The 14,617-nt window shown below is 46.0% G+C and overlaps 1 protein-coding gene across 2 annotated transcripts in view; it reads right to left on the reverse strand.

Moving 5' to 3' along the window:
* OGA (O-GlcNAcase) overlaps positions 1-7,111 on the reverse strand; it is a 33,969-nt gene extending 26,858 nt beyond the window's left edge. For both annotated transcript variants that reach the window (XM_034931345.3, XM_003825499.5), the window contains exons 1-3: positions 6,488-7,111; positions 2,233-2,284; positions 1,708-1,805 (exon numbers count right to left, since the gene is read on the reverse strand). In XM_034931345.3, the coding sequence (XP_034787236.1) occupies positions 1,708-1,805; positions 2,233-2,284; positions 6,488-6,686 (349 nt within the window). In that variant the 5' untranslated portion in view covers positions 6,687-7,111. The remainder of the gene's footprint in view (positions 1-1,707; positions 1,806-2,232; positions 2,285-6,487) is intronic.
* Positions 7,112-14,617: the final 7,506 nt, after the last annotated feature.

Consider the following 14,617-nt stretch of genomic DNA (forward strand, 5'->3'; position numbering starts at 1 on the left):
GAACCCTGGAGGCAGAGGTTGCAGTGAGCCAAGATCGCACCACTGCACTCCAGTATGGACGACACAGCAAGACTCCATCTCAAAAAATTAAAAAAAAAAAAAAAAAAAAAGAATCACGCCTGTAATCCCAGCACTTTGAGAGGCCACGGCAAGTTGACTGCTTGAGTTCAGGAGTTTGAGACCAGCACAGGCAACATGGCAAACCCCTCTCTCTACAAAATATACAAAAATTAGCTGGGCGTGGTGACCTGCGCTTGTAGTCCCAGCTACTTGGGGGACTGAGGCGGGAGGATTGCTTGAGCCGGGGAGATCGAAATTGCAGTGAGTCACTGCACTCCAGCCTGGGTAACAAAGTGACAAACGCTGTCTCCAAAAAAAGAAAAAGAAAAAGAACCAGAGTTAAGTCAAGGCCTTAACAATCTTGACCTGTTTCTATCTATGGGAAAAACATTAATTATAGATTTTAACCTTTTAAAATTATCAATTGACAATTTTCCTAAATCAACTTAACTACTCTACTAGTATATACCATAAGACATATTTTTGAATAATTTTCAGTAGTATCTCAAGATAGTCATTTTTACTCTATTTTGATTATTGATCACATTAAGTTTCATTACCAGCACCACCAGAAAGTAATTAAGTTGAAGGCACACTTAAATAGAGTAGTAAACCACAACACTAGATGGAGATGGGGTAAGCTGTAATTGCTTCTTTGTAATTCAAGAAAACTTTCAGCCTTCCGTGCCTTGGCTGGGCTCTGTAACCAAATATCTTGTTAGCTATATGCGTATACCATTTAATTTCAAGTACAAAAATGTTTCACCATTTACAAGTTCCCAAAGAAAAGCACCTCTCTAATTTGGCGGTTCAATGCTATACTACTTTTTATCAATTTTATGTAACCAACTCAACGTTAAGTATACCCATAGCAGGCCGGCCGGGCACAGGAGCTCAAGCCTGTAATCCCAGCACTTTGGGAGGCTGAGGCAGCAGAATCTCTTGAACTCGGGAGGGCGAGGTTTGCAGTTAGCCGAGATCGCACCACTGCACTCCAGCCTGGGGGACAGAGCAAGACTCTGTCTCAAAAAACAAAACAAAACAAAACCCAAAGACAGCCTATTAATGGCTTCCCACTTTCCTGGACTAGGGTTTAAGGACCAGTAACTGCTGATAAGGCCAAGCCATACTAGAGCCTGAAGCAAAAGGAACAATCAGTAGTGCTGATCCTGTCTTTACCTAAAATTTTAGCATTGTGTACATCATGAATTTCTGCATTAATTTTGGTTTTTTAAAAAATATTGCATAAAATATTATTTATCTTGATTACTTTTTGGGGGTCCCTTAAAATTTGCACCCAAGGTACGTGCCTCACTTGCCTTGCCCTGGGCCTAGCCCAGCTCCAGCACTTCTTTGCCCAGTGGCCCACTGTTTAATCCACTGGCAGAAGTAAGCAGCACAATCTATGACCACAGAACAGATGGAGTCAGCCTAGCACGCCCATGATATCACACATATGGTCATGACCTTGCTAGCGCAGAGCACTCCTTCAATCTCAGCTAACTGAATAGTTACCAGATAGAAGAAAAGGAAACTACCTACAAAATAAAAATAAAATATGTCATAAAATTCTTGTACAACTACATTTAAAATATAACCGTTTTCTTCACAGATTTTGAATTTATGGATAAAAAAGAAAAAGATTACCAGCTTCCTCCACTGAATACATCTCTCGCCAAAACATCCTATGTTTGTAGTCATCTTTTGGGGCATACAAGTATGTATTTAATTCCCATTTCTGGAGCCTTAAGGAGAAAGAAAATTACATATGTATAAACATGCAACATTCATAGGCTGTCAATCTCCATTTCCCTCTTCTTGGAGCATCTCCATCTCATACAAAGCTAATATTCTATGACAGTAGCTTTTAACCTTTTTGTAATCAGTGGAATTTAAAAAAATTAAGTATTACAATGTATGCCAACATATAAAACACTCTTAAAAAACACAACAGCTCTGGGTAAGGTGAAGCCCAAAACTTATTCAGCTCCCCAGGAAAAGTTTGAAAACCAAAGGCCTAGGTGAAGAAAAAAGGGACCAAGGTAAAATAACTGCTGCAATTGAGAAACCATCAAAATGCACCTGGGCTATTCACTGTTAGTATTTCTTCAAACAAAATAAAATGTTAAGAGTTTAAGGTTCTCCTCTCTCCTTCATATAATGAAGATTTACCTTCTAAAGAGTTCTTTTCTCTGTTCCATAACCCAAGGTCTTCCATAAAATCCTAGATTCAAAGTAAGAATGAAATTATATTCAGTTCTAAAATGTGGTAAGCTTTATTGAGAAAAGCAAGTTACAAAACATACAATACAATCCTATTTTGTAAAAAGCATAAAATACACCAAATCGGAAGGATATTTAATAAAATACTAAGGTTCCTTTAATCTTTGGGTGGTGACGTTACAAGGTGACTTTTATTCCATTTTTGCTTAGGTAAATTTTTTTATTTTTTCTACCATGACATTAGTTACTTAGGTGATAGTTATTTTAAAACAAGCATCTATCATCTTTCCACTGTTGATAAAGTCCAAATATATTTAATTCCAATTTTTTAAGAGATCTCAATCTTATAATGGGGAACGGCAGCAATGTAATACAAGCTGCCAACAGTAACAATTACTTCCTAGAATGATAGTAAAACTGCTTTAGAAAGGGTGAGGGGAGGCCGGGTGAGGTGACCCACGGCCGTAATCCCAGCACTTTGGGAGGCTGAGGCAGGTAGATCACTTGAGGTCAGGAGTTCCAGACCCAGCCTGGCCAACATGGTGAAACCATGTCTCTACTAAAAATACAAAAATTAGCCAGGTATGGTGGCAAATGCCTGTAATCCCAGCTATTTGGGAGGCTGAGAAACAACAATCACTTGAACCTGGGAGACGGACTTGCAGTGAGCCGAGACTGCATCACTGCACTACAGCCTGGGCTACAGAGCAAGACTCCATCTCAAACAACAACAACAAAAGGGTGAGTGGAGATAAACAGGTAAAGCAATTAAAAACAAATCAGAGATAGGATTAGGAAAGAATCTGACTTAATTTTATGATCGTGCTCCTCTTTTTTAAAAAAAGTTCCTGGCCAGGACTGGAATTCCAGTTACTTGGGAGGCTAGGGCAGGAGAACTGCTTGAATCCAGGAGGCGGAGGTTGCAGTGAGCCAAGATCCGCGCCATTGCATTCCAGCCTAGGTGACAGAGCAAAACTCTCTCTCTCAAAAAAAGTTCCAGATACAATGATATAATCAAAGGGACCAAAAAATGCCTGAAACCACATTCCCAAGAAATTCAACAGCCTAACTGGCCCAAACAACAAACTCTCACGCAATCTTAATTACAGAGCAAAGATCTGAACAAATGAAAATTCAAGAATATTACTTCTGGTCCTAAACGGAAAGGAATAAACAAAGAAAACTCAAGAATGTGACCTGCCCCAGAGTATCCTCTAAGAGGACAAAACACTAGTTATGCACACACTGCAGAAAACAAACTTGCAGACCGATAACCTAAATGGTTGAATAAGCATCAAACTGGTATCTGGAACTCCCTAGTGTGCTCATCACAGCTCAAACCACACACTTTACATCTTGTCTAACCTTTACTTTCCACTTGTCTCAGTCTAATCATCAGTAAGAGATAAGGACAGCCTCTCAAGAGTACCATGAAGAAGGTTAATAAAAGCATTCTGAACACAAAATGTTCTACATAAACCCACACAATCTACATAAGAGACTAGTCTAAAACAAATTTCTGCAATGTATTTTAGCTCCAATCTCTAGGCAGAATGACTCCTCTGCACCACAAAAAGGACAATGACAGACCAAATTAAAATTCATTACAAACCAATGTATATAACTGTAGCACTTTCATCTGGACAATCTAATGTTAGCCTCTCACAAGTGATACAAAATATTCTTTTTTTTTTTTTCTCAGGCGGAATCTCACTCTGTCGCCCAGGCTGGAGTGCAGTGGCACTATCTCGGCTCAATGCAATCTACGCCTCCAACTCCCGGGTTCAAGCGATTCTCCTGTCTCAGCTTCCCGAGTAGTTGGGATTACAGGAGCCCGCCACCACGCCCGGCTAATTTTTTCTATTTTTAGTAGAGACAGGGTTTCGCCATGTTGGCCAGGCTAGTCTCGATCTCCTGACCTCATGATCTGCCCGCCTCGGCCTCCCAAAGTGCTGGGATTACAGGCGTGAGCCACCGCGCCCGGCCAACATAAAATATTCTTGATCAGGCAGACCTATACAAGTCTTTAGCATCCCTACGGCACTTAGCATTATCATTTTTTTTTTAAGGAGTAGGCATTAAACATCCTTTCAGAGTTGCTCCAATATAAAAAAGACTTTTCAAATGTCTAGCTTAATTAAACATTTTAATCTTTAGAAACCCTACCTTGGCTCTTTTGAGAGTCAGGTTCATGGTTTCGGTTGACTGGCACCACAAAGAGGAAGCAATGCTGTTAATGTAAGTTAAAAACCAAGAAAGTTTTGTGATGGAAAGGAAACAAAAAAGAAATCCTAGCAGTAACTATAGTATTTCTATGCTCATTCATTTTACGGCTGGTGCCAACCAAGAGGTATCAAAAAGAGAAGAAAAAAAAAAAAAAGAAAAAAAAAAGCCAGGCGCGGTAGTTCACGCCTGTAATCTTAGCACTTTGGAAGACCGAGGCGGGCGGACTGCCTGAGCTCCGTAGGTGGAAACCTGCCTGGGCAACACGGTGAAACCCGTTTCTACTAAAATACAAAAAATTAGCCGGGCCCGCGTCTGCAGTCCCAGCTACTTGGGAGGGTGAGGGAGGAGAATTGCTTGAACCCGGGAGGCGGAGGTTGCAGTGAGCCGCGATCACGCCACTGCACTCCAGCCTGGGCGACAGAGCGAGACTCCGTCTCCCAAAACAAAAACAACAAAACACACAAAAAATCAGTGCTGGCTCAGGTGCTCAGTCACTAAGAAAATATACAAGGGCACGGGAGGGAGGAGGAATAAACGAGAGAATGGCAGACAACTCTGTTCTTTAAATAGGAAGAATCGCCTTTTAATGTTAAACCAAATGAGTTTTCTCCTTTTATAACTGAAGGTATAATGGACTGGCAAGTTTCCTTAGACTCATTCCAGTCTAGCTCCGAAATTTCCCAGCACTCTCTCATCCCCACTCCAAGATCTTTGATAACAAAAACCAGATTCTTTTTCTAAAATCTCCCTGCACTCAAGCCAATAAATACAACGATATAAGTCACACAATGCAATCATTTTTGATGAATACTATATAGCAGTTTTCCATTCTGTAATCCCCCAAATTCTGCAAGACAGTTAACTTCGCTGAACTCTTTCATGCCTTACTGTAGCAGCAAAGTAGCCTGTTAAGGTCTGTACCATAACCACCACCCATTTTTCGAAAGAATACTCTAATTTATGCGGTGAAAAAAAATAGAAAAGCTGATGTTCTCAACGTCGAGAGCAATCCTTTTTCCATACCTTTTTGGTTTTTTAAATATATATATTTTTTACCCTTATCCACGCCATTACATACGAGAGAGATATAAAACAGACATCTAGGAAACTCTGAATCGGCCAAAATACTTCAGAAAATTCAAATATATGCTGTAACTGCGGAAAGACTAATAATGTAACCGATTCGTGCCTCTATAGAGCTGCAAGGTGGACTATCTGTCCATTCTCATCCAGAAACTGAAACAAGCATCTGGTAATTTTCCCTCACTACCAAAAAGTCCATCGTTCTTTTCGACTGTAAATGGGAAAAAAGGCGAGAAGGGCATTTTTAAAGCCGCTTCTGCGGTCACTAAATTCAAATTACGCATCTCAGATACTTTGAGAATCTGTGATTAAAGCCAAAGCTTCATCCCTCGAGAGCAAAGTACAGTAGCTGGGAAAGAGGGCAATTTTCTAAGTTGCAAATGAATCTTTGCGGGGGTGGGGGGAAGCAACAAAAATATTCTAAGCCTAGTGGAACTTGAAATACTATAGGCCAAACGTGCTTCTCTTCACTCCAGAAGTACAAGCACGTCAGTGTGGGCCGATTTTCCACAAAGGGTGGTGACAGAAGCACTACACATATTTTTTCACTGGAACGCAGACAACCCTAGGGAATAAGATCCCAAGGTACAAAGAAGTAGAACTCAGAGGCTAACAGAACCAGGCTCTTAACCACCGCCTCCTTAGGAGGTGGCCTGGCTCCAAGCCCAAGACGGGTGGGGTCAGACTTGTGAGTGGCCAGGGGGGAATTCGACGCCGTCTTAGGACGTGCAAGGAGATTCGCCCAACATCTCGTCTCTCCCCTCGCTTTAGGAGGGCCACATTTCAGACCCAGAGGCTTTCCGGCCTTTTAGAGTCTCCAAAATCCCCGCCACCACCCTCCTCCCGAGGACAGAACGTGTTAGTGCCAAAGCGGGGAGGGAAGGAGGGCGCTCACCTTCCACCACACCGCACAGGAACCGCCGAGCCCCTCCTGCAGCCCCGGCCACCGCCGCTCCACCAGCCCCGGCGGGGTTGTCTTCTCCGGGTGCCGGAGCTGCCGGCGGCTCCAGCGATGCCCCCGCAGAGGCGGCAGGGTTGGAGCTGAGCTCGCTCTCCCGCTCCTCCAACGTCGCTTGACTCTCCTTCTGCACCATCCTCCTGCCCCCGGCAGCCGCCACCTCTGCGGGTCCTCCTCGACCTCCGTCCGTTGGGCCACCGGCCCGGAGCCCTGGAGAGGGCTTCAGCTCCAAGTGTGCGCCCCTCCGGCTCCTTCCCCTCCCCCTCTGCCCTTCCCCCTCCCTCTCCGCAAGGACCCGAATGCCCGGATGAGAAGGGCGGCGGCACCGGCGCGAGCCCTTTGTCAGCCGCAGCCTCAGCTTTAAGCTGGGGCGCCAGAAGCCTAAGGAGAGAGCGAGGCTGTGACCTCTCGTTCCCTGGAAGAAGACGGCCAAGGGTCCTGTCCTCGTTCTCTGCCTCTGCTGCCCTCCCGATAATCTTAGGTCTTCCGCTGTTTCCCCTCCAAGCCCCGAGCTCTGCCTCTGCTGCTGCCTCCACCGCCCGCTTCCTGTTTATCCGCACTGCGCTTGCGCTGCAGACCGGCTCAGACCGGTCCCCTCCGCCCGGCTCACCCGCCTTCTTTGGGGCTAGCCTATTAAGCTTCTTTAGGTAGGGGGAAATAGAACAGGAGACGCGAAAAGCAGAAGGTAATGAAGGCAGTGGAATGTACCATTTCTGCTTACCACCCTCCGAAACAAGCCTGGCACCCTGGGACAGACCATTACCCGCCCCGAAGGAGGGGAATATGGGAGGAGGCTGCGGCCGGTTGGGGCAATAGGGAGAAGGGGGGAAGGTGAAAAGGTGTTTATTCTCTCAGTGCGCAGGCGCGGAGCCGCGGCCTCTCGTTCTTAAAGAGATAGGAAAGAACTGACCTACTTTCTATGGAGATTCTTGTAATAGGTGGGCTCATTACATCTGCCTAACCCAGGCTTGGTTCGGTAAAGACACCATTCCAAGGAGCTCAGCTCACCCCTCTGCCTTGAATCATTTTCCCCTAATCCCATTTAAAATGTAATCATTCGTTCATTCCTTCATTCAGTAGACATCTATAGAGCTTGCCTCGTGCTGGGCTCTAGAACACTATGAGCTCACAGTACGGTGGTGGAGACAAGCCACCACACACGCAGTTCCCACAAGGTGTCCCCAAGAACTTCGGAGCTCAGAACAGGTGATACTCACTCCTCCTTTGGGGAGAGGCCGTGGGCATGGCTTCACTTTTCAGCTGGATTATAAAGGATGTGAAGTTAGCCTGACTGAGCAGAAGGGGAGGGAAGACAGCACTCCAGGAAAGTGGAACGAACAACAGAGTCCAAAGGTAGGGAGGCATGAAAAGCCTGCCTTGTTTGGGAATGGGGAGCGCGCGGTGTGTGCAGTGGGGCATGAGATCCCTTCGGCCTCGGCATGGGCATCGCTTCCTTGGGAAGCCTTCCCTGAGCCCTAGATGGGTTTGGGTCTCCTTGCTGTATGTTCTCAGAGCTCTCTTGTAGACCTACCCTAATGCACTTTACATTTATGATGCTTGAGAAATCTGTCTCAACCTGTGAGGTATAAACATGAAATGATGATTAAGACTTAGTAATGTCCATCTTACACTTCAGTCTGATATTTACCTTCTTTAGCCGTAGCCCAACTTGTAGTTTCAGGGACTTTCATGGTCCCTCTTCTTTTCAGTCCTGGATTGTTGAGATGGGGGTTAGGAACAAACTTTTTTTTTTTTTTGAGACGGTGTTTCACTCTGTCGCCCAGGCTGGAGCGCAGGAGCGCAGTGGCGCAATCTCGGCTCACTGCAGCCTCCACCTCCTGGGCTCAGGCTATTCTCCTGCCTCAACCTCTCGAGTAGCTGAGATTACAGGCACCCGCCACCACACCCGGCTAATTTTGTGTTTTTAATAGAGACGGGGTTTCGCCACGTTGACTAGGCTAGTCTTGAACTCCTGACCTCAGGTGATCCACCTGCCTCGGCCTCCCAAAGTGCTGGGATTACAGGTGTGAGCCACCGCGCCCGGCGGGACAAGCATTTTCTTAAGGGACCTCCTGTGCTGAGAGTTAGGGGCCATAGCAGCTTTACTGGATATTGTGGTCCGTTGGGGTTGAGAACACAATTTTTTTTTTTTTTTGTAAGAGAAGAGGTCTCATTTTGCCACACAGGCTAGTGCAATCATAGCTTAAGTATCGAATTCCTGGGCTCTCAAGGGATCTTCCCACCTTAGCCATCCCGAGTAGCTGGGACTATAGGCGAGTGCCCGCCACCACACTCTTTTAATTTGTTCATTTTTGGTAGAGACGGGGGGTCTCAACATCTTGCCCAAGCTGGTCTCGAACTCTTGGGCTCAGGTGATCCTCCAGTCTCAGCCTCCCAAAGTGCTGGGATTACAGACACGTGCCACCTCACCTGGCCGAAAAGAACTTTTATCTGAGGAATGAGAGTCCTTTTAAATTATCAGGCCCAGATGGCTGGGCGCAGTGTTGGTGTTTGCAACCAGCCTGGGCAATATTGCCAGACCCAGTCTTTATAAAAAAAATAAAAATAGGCCGGGCGTGGTGGCTCACGCCTGTAATCCCAGCACTTTGGGAGGCCGAGGCAGATGGATCACCTGAGGTCGGGAGTTCGAGACCAGCCTGACCAACATGGAGAAACCCCGTTTCTACTAAAAATACAAAATTAGCTGGGCATGGTGGCAGATGCCTGTAATCCCAGCTACTCAGGAGGCTGAGGCAGGAGAATCACTTGAACCCGGGTTGCGTGAGCCGAGATCGTGCCATTGCACTCCAACCTGGGCAACAAAAGCTAAACTCCATCTCAAAAAAAAAAAAAAAAAAAAAAAAGCCAGGCGTAGTGGTTTGCACCTGTAGTGCTAGGATCTCACCACTGCACTCCAGCCTGAGCCACAGAACAAGACCCTGCCTCTAAAAGAAAAAAAAAAATTAAAAAATAAATAAATCTTTAAAAATTAAAAATAAATAAATAGGCCCAGCGAGGCATTAAAATGACAGAATCAGCCGGGCTCAGTGGCTCACGCCTGTAATCCCAGCACTTCGAGAGGCCAAGGCGGGCAGAAAGTCAGGAGTTCAAGAATAGCCTGGCCATCATGTTGAAACTCCGTCTCTACTAAAACTACAAACAATAGCTGGGCATGGTGGTGCGCACCTGTAATCCCAGCTATTTGGGAGGCTGAGGCAGGAGAATCACTTGAACCTGGGAGGCAGAGGTCGCAGTGAGCCAAGATCGTGCCACTGCCCTCCAGCCAGGGCAACAGAGTGAGACTCAGTCTCAAAAAAAAAAAAAAGAAAGAAAATAAAATGACAGAATCACATCCTATGCCTCCCTCCTTTGAGCTATGTATTCATCTCTTGACACTGCTTGCTCTTGCCACAAGTAGCTATAAATTAACCTAATAATGTTGTACTGGACACTCTAACACACACCCTATAGTTTAACAATGTATAGCCAATCAATAGCTTATGTTATTTTAATGTAAACTCTTGGTAAATAACTCAGGAACTGCCTCTTCTTTCCCTATAAAAATCCACTTGTAACTGCTGCTAATCAGAGTGTCTATTTAGGGCAACTTGAATCTATGCTCTTTCGTTGCAATCCTCAAGCTTATAATAAACTCTCTACTTGTATTCATTTTGCCTCAGCTTCTTCCTTATAGGTTGACAGGAGATTTGGGGGCTGTCATTCTGGCTGATGTCCTTAGTCTCATGACATTTTCCTCTTTGCCTTAATCACTGCCAGCAAGTCAGCAGCCACAATTTCTCCTACTTTCCACAGTCCAGTCTCATAGGGAAGGTTTGCCCCATTTCTGTATCCCTCAAATTTGAAGAGTGGTTCTTGCCACATAACTGCTATACACTTTCTCACCATACCACACCTCTCTCCACCCACCCCCAACACCTACAACAGTAACAGTGCTTAGTAGACCTATGATGAATATTTGCGGAATGAATGAGATAGGGCCCTGCCCTCACAGATTTTACATTCTGTTTGGAGAACCAGACAATAACAAATTCAGTACACACATAGGAACTCACAGTTTGTGGTAAGGGCTATTAAGGGAAGAAACCTGCCAACTGCATCAAGGAGGAGCTACTTCAGATGGACAAATAGGAAGGAGTAATTTAGGTGAGTAGCAATAGTGGCTTGGGCTAGGAAACAGCATCAGAGAGAGAGAGGTGGTGTACCTTTGGTGGTGGAACTGGTGATTGATTAAATGGGGGTGGAGGGAGAATGAAGGAGAGGAAGAAATGGAGACTTCTAAATTTCGACCTGAGCAACTAGATGGATGTTGGTGTCATTTACTGAGATGGGAAAGACTGGAAAGGCATGAATCTAAGCTCCATTTTGAACATGTTAAGTTCAACCATTACAGGTCCACATTAATATATCAAATAGGCAATTGGACTAGGAACGGTGGCTCATTCCTGTAATCTCAGCACTTTGGGAAGCTGAGACTGGAGGAGGATCACTTGAACCCAGGAGTTCAAGAGCAGCCTGGGCAACATAGTGAGACCCCATCTCTACAAAAAATTAAAACATTAGCAGGGTGTGGGTGGCACACACTTGTAGTCCCAGTTACTCTGGAGGCTGAGGTGGGAGGATCGCTGGAGCCCAGGAGTTTGAGACTGCAGTGAGCTGTGATTGTACCACTGCACTCCAGCCTGGGTGACAGGAAAAAAAAAAAAAAAAAAAAGCGGGGGGCAATTGGATAGACAGGTTTTGGATTTCAGAAGAGAGAGTTCTGGGGATATAAACTTAGGAGCCTCTGCATATCGACGGTGTTTAAAGCCATGGGATTAGGGGTGGTTTGGAAAAGAGGCTTAGGTCTGAGCTGTGGGGCCTAAGATTTAAAATTCAAGTTGAGAAGGATGAGTCTATAAGGGAGGGCTGAGAAGGGGTAGCCAGAAGGGCACGAGGAAAACCAGGAGCGTAGGAAATACTGGAAGGCAAGAAAGGAGAGTATTTTGAGATGGAGCAGCTGACAACACTCAGAACCCAACCAATGGCCAAGATGAAATAATCTGAGGCTGGCGTAGTGGCTCACACCTGTAATCACAGCACTTTGGGAGGCTGAGGCGGGTGGATCGCCTGAGGTCAGGAGTTCGAGACCAGCCTGACCAATATGGCGAAACCCCGTCTCTACTAAAAATATAAAATTAGCCAGGCATGGCGGCATGTGCTTGTAATCCCAGCTACTCGAAGGCTGAGGCAGGGGAATCGCTTGAACCCGGGAGGCGGAGGTTGTAGTGATGGAGATCACTCCACTGCACTCCAGCCTGGGTGACAATCTGAATGCCAACCTACTGTTTTTTTTCCGGATCTCATCTGTAGGCTTGGGCTCTGGGGCACTTCTCAGCTTACTAGCAGTTCTCTGCTTCAATCCCACTAAACTTGAATCTACCTTAGAAAATGGAAACTGGGCAAGGCGTGATGGCTCACACCTGTAATCCCAGCACTTTGGGAGGCTGAGGTGGGCAAATTGCTTGAGCTCAGGAGTTCGAGACCAGCCTGAGCAATGTGGTGAAACCCTGTCTCTACCAAAAATACAAAAAATTAGCCAGGCGTGGTGGTGTGCACCTGTGGTCCCAGCTACTTGGGAGGCTGGGGTGGGAGGATCACCTGAGCCTGGGAGGTGGAGGCTGCAGTGAGCTGAGATTGTGAGACCCAGTCTCAAAAGAAAAAACAACTGTCTCCATACCTATGTAATTATATACACACATTCACCATGTACTTTCATCCATTATTATTTACTGAATAATGGATGTCCTTACATCCATTATTGTGTGCCAGGCCCCAGGGATAAGATGGTGAAGAAAAAAACCCTAGTCCAGGCACTCAGGGAGCCCTCAGGAACTTACAGTGTATAGGAGAAGACAAGTATATAATTACCCAAGTAAGTATATGGTTACAAACTGAGAAGTGCCATAAAGGAAAAGCAGAGGGCATCGTGAGAGCCTGTCATAGTGTCACTTTGCTTGGATTATGCATAACATGCACAGCATCCACTCTTCACATACAACTCTTTGGTTTTTTTTTTCTGAGATGGAGTCTCTCTCTGTCACCCAGGCTGGAGTGCAGTGGCACGATCTCGGCTCACTGCAAGCTCCGCCTCCTGGGTTCACGCCATTCTCCTGCCTCAGCCTCCCGAGTAGCTGGGACTACAGGCGCCTGCCACCATGCCCAGCTAATTTTTTGTATTTTTAGTAGAGACAGGGTTTCACTGTGTTATCCAGGATGGTCTCAATCTCCTGACCTTGTGATCTGCCCACCTCAGCCTCCCAAAGTGCTGGCATTACAGGTGTGAGCCACTGCGCCCGGCCCACATACAACTCTTTACTGTGCCCAAAGGCCACTGTTGACAGACTTGAGGGATTGAGTCTAGCCTCAGTCCCGCTACAAACTCACTGAGTGACCTTGAGCAAGTCTCCCTTCTCTGAGCCTGCTTATTCTATGAAATGGAGGGTTAGACTAGATCACATGTTCTTTTTTTTTTGAGATAGAGTCTCACTCTGTTGCCCAGGGTGGAGTGCAGTGGTGCCATCTCGGCTCACTGCAACCTCCGCTTCCCAGGTTCAGGCGATTCTCTGGCCTCAGCCTCCCAAGTAGCTGGGATTACACGTATGCGCCACCATGCCCAGCTAATTTTGCATTTTTAATAGAGACGAGGTTTCACTATGTTGGCCAAACTGGTCTTGAACTCCTGACCTCAAGTGATCCACCCACCTCAGCCTCCCAAAGTGCTGGGATTACAGGCATGAGCCGCTGCACTCACTCTAGATCACAGGTTCTTAACTTAGGACCCATAGATGAGCTTCAGGGATACAAAAATGCATGGGAATTCTTGCCTTTTTTTTTCTTCTGGATAGTGGGCCCACAGCTTTTATCAGATCTTTATGCTGATGACTCAAAGAAACCCAAGGGCCCAAGGAGCAGATGGTTCTTTGATGATATAAGCAGGGAACACAGATGATAAAACAATGGATGCTAAAAGTGAGTTTTTGCTTTTTGGACAACATATCTCTCCCCTTGACTTCATCATGAGGAAGGATAAGGCCTGATACTCCTCCTATGGATGGTGAAGCTTAGTCACCCATAATGGTGACCCAGAGAAAGGATGAGAGGAACCAACCATTGGTGGGTCCCTCTGCAGGAGCAGAACAAAGAAAGGGTGGGAACACACAGAAAGTCCATGTCATCCTTTGTGCCATCTGCCTCATGGTGACCTGCGCTGGGTCCACTCCATCTCATTCCCCCATCATTCCTGGCTGGGGTATGGACACAAAAAATATTTATCTATACTGGAGGCAAGGTTGGAATGTTGACACAAAGGAACTTTCATTAGAAACTAAAGGGAGGGTCTGTGCATGGTGGCTCACGCCTGTAACCAACACTTCGGGAGGCTTAGGCGGGCAGATCACATGAGGTCAGGAGTTTGAGACCAGCCTGGCCATCATGGCGAAACCCTGTCTCTACTAAAAATACAAAAATTAGCCGGGCATGGCAGTGCACGCCTTTAATCCCAGCTATTCGGGAAGCTGACGCAGGAGAATTGCTTGAACCCAGGAAGCGGAGGCTGCAGTAAAGCCAAGATCACGCCACTGCACTCCAGCCTGGGCGAAAGAGAGACACTCTGTCTCAGAAAAAAAAAAGAAAGAAACTAAAGGGAGGCCCCTCAAAAGAAAGCACTTTGAGATTAACTAAAAAGTCTGTAAATTAGAAATCTGTGATTCAACTTGTAAGAATGTCAGCTAAAAAACAGCTTGCTTGGCACAGTCTTCGGGACATCAGTGTCCTGTCCTTCCTTCCTTGTCTCCTCTCAGGCTGTGTGGGAGGGAGATTCATGTGGGGGCCTGAGGTTGGGTGGGTTTCCAACCATTCCAGAGCCTGTGTCTCAGTCTCATGCCAAGGTATGGCCAACTATGGAAAAGAAAGCCACTTTCTTGGGGATCTAAAAGGCTGCAGGTGCATTCGTTAGGGGTTGTGTAGTATTTGTAGGTGGGAGGGACAAAAGGCAGAGACGGCAGCCTG

The sequence above is a fragment of the Pan paniscus genome, chromosome 8 (assembly GCF_029289425.2).
Source record: "Pan paniscus chromosome 8, NHGRI_mPanPan1-v2.0_pri, whole genome shotgun sequence".
In the NCBI taxonomy this organism is placed as follows: Eukaryota; Metazoa; Chordata; class Mammalia; order Primates; family Hominidae; genus Pan; species Pan paniscus.